General features: G+C 42.3%; 1 protein-coding gene across 1 annotated transcript in view; it reads left to right on the forward strand.

The window, feature by feature from the left end:
• BMPR2 (bone morphogenetic protein receptor type 2) overlaps window positions 1–10,697 on the forward strand; it is a 168,650-nt gene that overhangs the window by 120,211 nt on the left and 37,742 nt on the right. The window contains exons 6-8 of the mRNA XM_066233005.1: window positions 314–405; window positions 4,014–4,244; window positions 6,252–6,366. Coding sequence (XP_066089102.1) covers window positions 314–405; window positions 4,014–4,244; window positions 6,252–6,366 — 438 coding nt within the window. The remainder of the gene's footprint in view (window positions 1–313; window positions 406–4,013; window positions 4,245–6,251; window positions 6,367–10,697) is intronic.

Below are 10,697 nucleotides of genomic sequence, written 5' to 3' on the forward strand. Positions count from 1 at the left end.
CATCATTCTTTCTTTGATTTGAATAACTTTAATAAGAATATCTGTAATGTCTTGGCAGTATTTCTTATGGTTTAAAACTAGGTCTGTTGCTGGAATCATCTTCTAGAATTTAGCTTTCATGTTATTTGTCGTTTATCTTCATTTATAGATGATTCCTAGTTTTGTAGGTAGTTTTACTCCTGTTGACATTTGGCATAAGTTTTGCTGCCTATCCTTCTGCAGTTCTTCTTTTTAATGGTAATATAATAAAAAGTATAATGAAGACTTCATTTTTAGAGAGGCACAAAGTAACTTCTTTTGTGTATTTCTATAGGAGACCGTAAACAAGGTCTTCACAGTATGAACATGATGGAGGCAGCAGCATCAGAGCCCTCTCTTGACTTAGATAATCTGAAGCTGTTAGAGGTAAGATTGCTCTTAGATTATAAACCAACCATTCATTCTGTTCCCATATCTGAGACAGGGACTTCATTCATTCACTAAATCATTCGTTTATTTATTCAACAAGCATTTATTAAGTATCAGTTTAACGCTGCAGCCTATTCTAAGCACTGAGAATGTAATTGAACAATACAGATATCTCTCTTGAGGCTTATACTCTAATGGGAGAGAGTTTACAAACAGATGTATATTATTTCAAGTAATAGTAAGTGCTCAGGAGAATAAACATAGGGAGATAAGAAAGTTGTAGAAAGGAGACTATTGAAGAAAGTATATTTAGAAAGGAGTCATCTGGCCCTGGCTAGTTGGCTCAGTGGTAGAGCATTGGCCCAGCATGTGGATTTCATGGGTTTGATTCCCAGACAGGGCACACAGGAGAAGCACCCATCTGCTTTTCCACCCCTCTCCCTCTCACTTTCTCTCTCTCTCTCTCTCTCACTCTCTCTCTCTCTCTCTCACTCTCTCTCACTCTTAGCTCTCTCTCTCTTCCCCTCCTGCAGCCATGGCTCGATTGTAGTGAGTTGGCACCAGGTGCTGAGGATGGCTCCATGGCCTCTGTCTCGGGCACTAAGAAGAGCTCGGTTGCTGAGCAACAGAGCAACACCCCAGATGGGTATTGCCCCCTAGTGGACTTGCCTAGTGGATCTCCGTCAGGGTGAATGAGGGAGTTTGTGTCTGTCTCCCCTCCTCTCACTGATTAAAAAAAGGAAAAAGAAAGAAAAGGAGTGACCTGGCTGGGAAGCTTAATTGGTTACTCCAGGGTTATGGGTTTTATCCCCCCGTCAGGGCACATACAAGAATCAACCAATAGTCTGACCAGGCAGTGGCGCAGTGGATAGAGCGTCGGACTGTGATGTGGAGGACCCAGGTTTGAGACCCTGAGGTCGCCAGCTTGAGCACAGGTTCATCTGGTTTGAGCAAAGCTCGCCAGCTTGAGCCCAAGGTCGCTGGCTCGAGCAAAAGGTCACTCGGTCTGCTGTAGCCCCCCGGTCAAGGCATATATGAGAAAGCAATCAATGAGCAACTAAGAAGCCACAACGAAGAATTGATGTTTCTCATCTCTCTCCCTTCCTGTCTGTCTGTCCCTATTTGTCCCTCTCTCTGACTCTCTCTGTCTCTGCCATACAAAAAAAAGAATCAACCAATAAATGAATAAATAAGTGGAACAGCAAATTGATCTCTTTCTCTCTCTCTCTCTCTGTTTCTCACTCTCTATCCTTTTATCTCTCTCTCTCTCTCAAATCAGTAGAAAGGAAATGATTTAGTACAGACTTGAACAGAGTATGGGAATAAAGACATGAAATTCTGATAAGAATGTGCCAGGTTAGGAATCCATAGTGGATGCCAAATAAGTTGTTCCTTGTCTGTGTATATATTATATATATATATATATATTTTTTTTTTTTTTTTTTTTTTTTTTCTGAAGCCGGAAATGGGGAGAGACAGTCAGACAGACTCTCGCATGCGCCCGACCGGGATCCACCCGGCACGCCCACCAGGGGGCGATGCTCTGCCCCTCCGGGGCGTCGCTCTGCCACGACCAGAGCCATTCTAGCGCCTGGGACAGAGGCCAAGGAGCCATCCCCAGCGCCCGGGCCATCTTTGCTCCAGTGGAGCCTTGGCTGCGGGAGGGGAAGAGAGAGACAGAGAGGAAGGAGAGGGGGAGGGGTGGAGAAGCAGATGGGCGCTTCTCCTGTGTGCCCTGGCTGGGAATCGAACCCGGGACTTCTGCACGCCAGGCCGATGCTCTACCACTGAGCCAACCAGCCAGGGCTATATTATATATTTTATAGGCACACAGGACTAATATATATTCCTTAGAATTTAATTTTTATTTGGTAATATCTCAAAACCAATGTTAAAAGCTTCTTTGTGATGAATATTTTATTCTTTACTAGGATAAATAAACTATGACCCCCAAATCAGAAACTGTTAAATAGGTGTGGTAGATTTGATAATATAAAACATTTAAACCTTCCATTTGAGAGAAAAATAAAATAAATTTAAAAGCCAAGTGTAAAAATAAAGTATTTCAACACAGAAACAAAGAATTGATACAGAGCTAATATAAGTCAATAAGAAAGAAATAATTCATAAAAAATGGACAAAAGAGATGACCTGCCAATTCACAGAAGAAGTAAGTATAGCTAATGAACATATATATTTAGATGTCCAATTTACTAAATTTAAAGAAATACTTTTTAAAACCATAGGATTTTATTCTGGATTGAATAATAGAAGAAACATTTCCAAACATTGCTGATTTAACCATGTATTGATACAACCTGAAGGACAGTCTATCTGTTGGTTATATTTTAACTTAGAAACAGTGAGTGAAATATAACAAATATCCTTTAATAGATGACGGTAAATCCCTAACCTATTTCAGTAAAAAGTGAGAGAAATCGCAGAAGCCCAAAATGAAGAGAACAGGTTGCATTTTGCTGGTTCTTTGTGTAGTAAGTAACTTTTAGTTATATCCTGGATATTGTGAATGTTGTGTTGTGCAGACCATGTGTTCTTTAGATTCTTCTGAAGTGTGTTTACTTTCAGTGTTTGTTTTTGTAGGCATTTATCTTGGTTGGACATACTGCAAATATGTCTCAGGTGGAGGCTCCAATCTCAGTTCAGTTATTTTGTCTCTAGCTGGAGGTTGTCCCATACATTCACTCAGTTCCCCCCTCTCATGATTCTCCTTTCTGGAATTCTCCCCTCACTTTCTAGCAGCTGTGGTTACCCCAGATTCTGTCCTCTGGTTGTAAGAGGCCAGAAAGATTGTAGATTTTCAATTGTATTTTTTTTCTTTTTAATTTATTAACTAAAGTCAGAAGCAGGGAGGCAGAGAGACAAACACCCGCATGCACCCAACCAGGATCCACCTAGCATTCCCACTAGGGGACGATGCTCTGCCCATCTGGGACATTGCTCCATTGCAGCCGGAGCTATTCTAGCGCTTTAGGAAGAGGCCATGGAGCCATCATCAGCACCAGGGCCAACTTTTGCTCCAGTAGAAACTTGGCTGCGAGAGAGGAAGAGAGAGATAGAGAGAAAGGAGAGGGGGAGGGGTGGAGAAGCAGATGAGTGCCTCTCCTGTGTGCCCTGGCCAGGAATCGAACCCGAGATTTCCACATGCTGGGCCGACGCTCTACCACTGAGCCAGCTGGCCAGGGCTTTTCAATTTTATTTTTAGCCCCCCTGCACAGAGATAATTGCAGCCTGCTCTCAGGCTAAAAGCTATAAAAATGAGTAACTTATCCTGTGCCTTTCCTCTCTTCTTTGTATTGACTCCCCTCACAATCTAACTCCTTTTGTTAATTCTCCAGCACTTTTAGTTTCATTTTACAATTTTCTTCAGAGTTTATAGTGCTGTCTTTGGGAAGGATAAGTCTAGTAGGAGCTTCCTGAGCCATATAAAATGTGAACTATATTAGTACCTTGATAATGGAGTAGTTTAACCATTCAGTAATAGAGAGCTGTGATACACATATATAGACTTACACTTTATTTAGTAAATTTGATTGTTCCATTGTGATGTGAATTAATACCTTGCTTTTTTTAAAACAAATTTATAGCTGATTGGCCGGGGTCGATATGGAGCAGTATATAAAGGTTCCTTAGATGAGCGTCCAGTTGCTGTAAAAGTGTTTTCCTTTGCAAACCGTCAGAATTTTATCAATGAGAAGAACATTTACAGAGTGCCTTTGATGGAACATGACAACATTGCTCGCTTTATAGTAGGAGATGAGAGAGTCACTGCAGATGGACGCATGGAGTACTTGCTTGTGATGGAGTATTATCCCAATGTAAGTTCTTCTTAAACTGACATTTATATGAGCAGTCAGTCAGATATTTAGTAAAGCATTGCTGGTTAGCAAAGTGTCTGCAATGAAATAAGGATCTCACACCAGAATGTGAATTAACTAAGTTACTAGTTAACTGGTTAGTATCTTCCATCCTTACTCCCCACTCCACAAGACTTTCTTGATGACGGAAGCAGTATTTTGATTGATAATCAATCTGGTGCAGGCTTCTTAAGTAGCACTGACACATATATATTTACAAAAGTCTCCTGTTATGTACTTGTAAAACATAACAATATAATTTCTATTTGTATTGATGAGAGCTACAATATAAAGAAAGAGTCTAAAAGACTTATTTTTCCCCAGGATGGTGGTTCAGTGGATAGAGCATTGGCCTGGCATATAGACGGCTGGGTTCAATTCCCAGTCAGGGCACACAGGAGAGGTGACCATTTGCTTCTCCCTCATTCCGTCTCCCCCTTCTCTCCCTCTTCTCCTCCTGTAGCCAGTGGGTCTATTGATTCAAGCGTGGCCCAGGGCACTGAGGAGGCTTCACTGGAGCATGTCAGCCTCAGGTGCTAAAAATAGCTCAGTACTTGAGTATCTTCCCTAGATGGGGTTGCTGGGTGATCCCAGTCAGGGCTCATGTGGAACTCGGCCTCATTATCTTTCCTCCTCTCACATTAAAAAAAAAAAAAAGTTTGCCTGACCAGGCGGTGGCGCAGTGGATAGAGCGTCAGACTGGGATGCTAAGGACCGAGGTTCGAGATCCCGAGGTCACCAGCTTGAGCGCGGGCTCATCTGGTTTGAGCAAAAAGCTCACCAGCTTGGACCCAAGGTCACTGGCTCGAGCAAGGGGTTACTCGGTCTGCTGAAGGCCCATGGTCAAGGCACATATGAGAAAGCAGTCAATGACCAACTAAGGTGTCGCAATACGCAACGAAAAACTAAAGATTGATGCTTCTCATCTCTCTCCGTTCCTGTCTGTCCCTGTCTATCCCTCTCTCTGACTCTCTCTCTGTCTCTGTAAAAAAAAAAAAAAAAAAAAAAAAAATTTATTTTCTATCTTAATTTGAAATTAAAGAAGTATTTATTTTTTTAGCAAGAGAGAGAGAGAGGGAGGACAGACAGGAACAGACAGACTGAAAGGGAGAGAGATGAGAAGCATCAGTTCTTCATTGAGGTACCTTACTTGCTCATATGTGCCTTGATCAGGGGGCTCCAGCAGAGCAAGTGACCCCTTGCTCAAGCCAGCAACCTTTGGGCTCAAGGCATGACCTTTGGGGTCATGTCTATGATCCCGCGCTCAAGCTCGTAAGCCCACATTCAAGTCGGCAACCTTGGGGTTTTGAACCTGGGTCCTCAGCACCCCAAGCCAATGCTTTATCCACTGTGCCACCTCTTAGGCCAAAGAAGAACTTTAAAATGAAATAACCATTTATAATTTTGTTTGTTTGTTTGTTTGTTTGTTTATTTATTTATTTATTGAGACAGAGAGAGAGTCAGAGATAGGGACAGACAGACAGGAACAGAGAGAGATGAGAAGCATCAATCATCAGTTTTTCATTGCAACATCTTATTGTTCATTGATTGCTTTCTCATATGTGCCTTGACCATGGGCCTTCAGCAGACCGAGTAACCTTTTGTTCAAGCCAGCAACCTTGGGTCCAAGCTGGTGAGCTTTGTTCAAACTGGCGACCTCGGGGTCTTGAACCTGGGTCTTCCGCATCCCAGTTCAACACTCTTTCCACTGTGTCACTGCCTGGTCAGGCCCATTTATAATTTTTAGTATTGGAAAAGTAAAAATTGAAAATGTTACAATTTTTATTTATTTTTTTCTCTTCCTTTCTACCCATTGAAATATCTTAATAACTCCTTTGAGATTCTGAAATGTCATAATTTATTAGATATCCATGTGCAAATTCTTTGTAAGGCTGCTAACTTATCTTCTCATGTTCAAATAAATTAATTATACTTTTCTATTTTTTTGTATTTTTTTTCTCTCTGTAGGGATCTCTGTGCAAGTATCTTAGTCTCCACATGAGTGACTGGGTAAGCTCTTGCCGTCTGGCTCATTCTGTGACTAGAGGACTGGCTTATCTTCATACAGAATTACCACGAGGAGGTAAGACAATGAAGAGATGAATGAGGCCATGGCTGGTAGCTCAGTTGGTCAGAGCATCATCTTCATACACCAAGGTTGCAGGTTTGATCCCCAGGCAGGGCACATAACAAGACTCAACCAATGATGGATAAGTAGAACAGCAAATCAATGTTTCAGAACTGTGTGGTTATATTCCTTGCCATAACTAGTTTTCTTCAGCTTTTACTTACATTTTTGGTAATTGTTCAAAGCATCTTTTTAATACAGTGGCTTTCTTACTTTGTTTCAAAATATATCTCATATCACAGGCACCTCTAAATTAACTTTACTACAAAAATCTGTCTGTACTTTCTCAAGCTTTCATCCCTTATGGCATTTTCCTGTCTTAGTATAGCCCAGAACATTGTTGTTTTTTTCTTTTTTTTCCAGTTTCTCTGACCTCGGTAGAGAAGAGAATCCTTAATGTATCAGTTTCTTAGATCTTTGTTCCATTGTATAATAGCATGGATCATCTTTTCTAGCTGCTGCTTCCTATATAAATAATTTCTTCTGAATAATTTATTGGTTCTTTTATCTTGACATCTTGCTTTTCCTGAATATAGAATTGACCAATGTATATGTCAGCAACTTGATGCACTTCACTCACTTTAATGCTTTAGCACATTAACCATTTGGACTGTGTTTCCTTACTCTTAAATATTATTATAACTCCTTTAAAGTGCTAGCTTAGCAAAGAACTTAAAATACCATACTAATCCCCCTTATCAAGGCTTGCCTAATTCAGCAAGATTTCAAGTCACTCACTGGCTGAAAAGAAAGATTGCCATCAAACCAGAGTTATATTTAAATGCAGATCTTACTCTTATACATTACTTCATATTTTCACTAGTTCACCAATGAGTAGATAGATAGATAGATAGATAGATAGATAGATAGATAGATAGATGGATGCTACTGCAAAAATACATAAGTATAGCCTTGACCAGGCTGTGATGCAGTGAATAGAGCGTCGGACTGGGATGCAAAGGACCCAGGTTCCAAAACCTGAGGTCACCGGCTTGAACACGAGTTCACTGGTTTGGGCACAGTTCACCAGCTTGAACCCAAGGTCAATGACTGCCAGTTAGGCTTGGGCAAGGGTCAGTTGGTCTGCTGTAGCCCCCGGTGAAGGCAAATATGAGAAAGCAGTCAATGAACAACTAAAGGAGCTACAACGAGGAGTTGATGCTTCTCATCTTTCTTCCTTTCTGTCTATTTGTCCCTCTCTCTGTCTCTGTCACAAAAAAAAAACACAAAAAAGGCCTTGGCCCATTGGCTCAGCGGTAGAGCGTTGGCCTGGCGTGCGGGGGACCCGGGTTTGATTCCCGGCCAGGGCACATAGGAGAAGCGCCCATTTGCTTCTCCATCCCCACCCCCTCCTTCCTCTCTGTCTTTCTCTTCCCCTCCTGCAGCCAAGGCTCCATTGGAGCAAAGATGGCCCGGGCACTGGGGATGGCTCCTTGGCCTCTGCCCCAGGCGCTAGAGTGGCTCTGGTCGCGGCAGAGCGACGCCCCGGAGGGGCAGAGCATCGTCCCCTGGTGGGCAGAGCGTCGCCCCCTGGTGGGCATGCCAGGTGGATCCCGGGCGCATGCGGGAGTCTGTCTGACTGTCTCTCCCCGTTTCCAGCTTCAGAAAAAAAACAAAAACAACAAAAAAAAAACACAAAAAAAGTAAATATAGTAGCTATTGAACTTATGGTTTTACATATTATTATTTTTTTTGGTTTTACATATTATTTAAAAAATAGTGCAACTATATACTATTTCAAAATATTTAAGGCCCTGGCCAGTTGGCTCAGCAGTAGAGCGTCGGCCTGGTGTGCGGAGGACCGGGGTTCGATTCCTGGCCAGGGCACATAGGAGAAGCACCCATTTGCTTCTCCACCCCCCTCCCCTCCTTCCTCTCTGTCCTCTCTTCTCCTCCTGCAGCCAAGGCTCCATTGGAGCAAAGATGGCCCGGGCGCTGGGGATGGCTCCTTGGCCTCTGCCCCAGGCGCTAGAGTGGCTCTGGCCGCGGCAGAGCAACGCCCGGGAGGGGCAGAGCATCGCCCCCTGGTGGGCGTGCCAGGTGGATCCCAGTCGGGCGCATGTGGGAGTCTGACTATCTCCCCCGTTTCCAGCTTCAGAAAAATACAAAAAAAAAAAATTAAAAGGTCGTTTTACTTTTTTTCAGAGAACTCTATTTTTCCCAGTATCTTATGATAAAATTTTGCTGTTTAGAATAGAAATTTTGTAATAAGAAATAATACTATTGCCCTGGCCGGTTGGCTCAGTGGTAGAGCGTCGGCCTGGTGTGCAGAAGTCCCGGGTTCGATTCCCGGCCAGGGCACACAGGAGAAGCACCCATCTGCTTCTCCACCCCTCCCCATCTCCTTCCTCTCTGTCTCTCTCTTCCCCTCCCGCTGGGGATGGCTCCTTGGCCTCTGCCCCAGGCGCTAGAGTGGCTCTGATCGCAACAGAGCATCGCCCCTGGTAGGCAGAGCATCGCCTCTGGTGGACGTGTCGGGTAGATCTCGGTCGGGCGCATGCGGGAATCTGTCTGACTGTCTCTCCCCGTTTCCAGCTTCAGAAAAATACAAAAAAAAAAAAAAGAAAGAAATAATACTATTATTATATATTCAGCTGTTTTTTTCCTTCAGAATAAGAGAACTTATTTTTTTGTAATTGATTCTCCCTATGAATATTTTCCCTGATGTTTATATCAAATGTAACTTACTACCATACAAAATATCTAAGAACAAACATACATAGATCACTCAAACCTGACCAAAAAATTACTATTACCTAGTTTATGTATATTCTTGTCTTTGTGTTCTTACGTTCTCTCTCTCTTTCTCTCTTTCTCTCTTTCTCTTTGTTCATATAAATATCCACAGAGAGATGATTTTTTCATTCAGGCTTTTTTAAAATCGTAATTAATATTATGTCCCCACTTTCCTTTGCATCATTTGCCAGGTACAGTGCTACTGCCCAGCATAAAATTATTTTATGTTATGTAACTCTCCCCCCCCACTCCCACAATAAAAATGATTAAAGTAAATATGAGGGGATTTTATTTTTCTTTTTATTGAATGGTTAACAAAATTACATAGGTTTCAGGTGCTAAATTGTACAACACGTCTTCTGTACTGTATTGTGTGTTCACCACCCCCAGTCAGGTCTCTGGTCATCACCATTTATCCCCCCATGCCCCCTCCACTTCCCCACCTACCCTCTTCCCGGCAGTCATTACAGTATTATCTGTGTTGAGAGGGTCTTTAAAGGCCAAACATCTCAAAAGGGACAGTCTACAGTTTTACCTTTTGCATTGGAAATAAATCCTATCTTGTCTTATTTTCTCCTCTTTTTCCTGTTTCCCCTTTCTCCTTTTGTTTTCTTATTTAATTTCTTTTTAATTGTAGCAGAAACTACTACCCAGTTTTTCCCTCTGGCTGTCTCACTGAATCATTGCTCATTCTTCTTTTTCTCATTATTATTATTATTAGTAGTAGTAGTAGTAGTATTTTAGCAAGAGCAAGACAGACGGAAGCAGGAAGGGAGAGAGATGAGAATCCTGAACTCGTAGTTGCAGCACTTTAGTTGTTCATTGTTTTCTCATATGTGCCTTGACCAGGGGGCTCCAGCCAAACCAGTGACCTTTAGATTAAAGCCAGCAACCTTTGGGCTCAAGCCAGCAAGCATGGGTCATGTCTGTGATCCCTCACTCAAGCCAGTGAGCCCACGCTCAAGCCAGAGGCGTCCTCATTCAGGCTGGCGACCTCAGTGTTTTGAACGTGGGTCTTCAGCATCCCAGGTTGGCGCTGTATACACTGCGTCACCACCTAGTCAGGCTAGTCTCCTTATTATTAACCTGGTTTCCGTAATGTGTGAGATCTTTTAGTTTATTGATTTGGTATTAGCACACAAACATTCTCTAGTGTCTCTGTAAATTTTCTTATATAAATATCACCTTGAGATTATACCACATATACTTATGTTTTTGTTTTATCCAGAATAAGAAATGAGAAAGAAATCAATTCTTAGATAAAGAAACTTGGTAATTATTATTTTTCTTCTAGTTGTGCTATTGCCTTTTTTTTTTTTTTTAGTAAAAGAGACAAAGAGAGAGGGACAGGCAGGAAGGGAAGAGAGATGAGAAGCATCAGTTCTTCATTGTGGCACTTTAGTTCATTAATTGCTTTCTCATATGTGCCTTGACTGGGGGCTGCAGCTAAGCCAGTGACCCCTTCTCAAGCCAGAGACCTTTGGGTTCAAGTCAGTGACTATAGGGTCATGTCTGTGATCCCACACTCAAGCCAGATGAGTCCGTGCTCA

The sequence above is a fragment of the Saccopteryx bilineata genome, chromosome 5 (assembly GCF_036850765.1).
Source record: "Saccopteryx bilineata isolate mSacBil1 chromosome 5, mSacBil1_pri_phased_curated, whole genome shotgun sequence".
In the NCBI taxonomy this organism is placed as follows: domain Eukaryota; kingdom Metazoa; phylum Chordata; class Mammalia; order Chiroptera; family Emballonuridae; genus Saccopteryx; species Saccopteryx bilineata.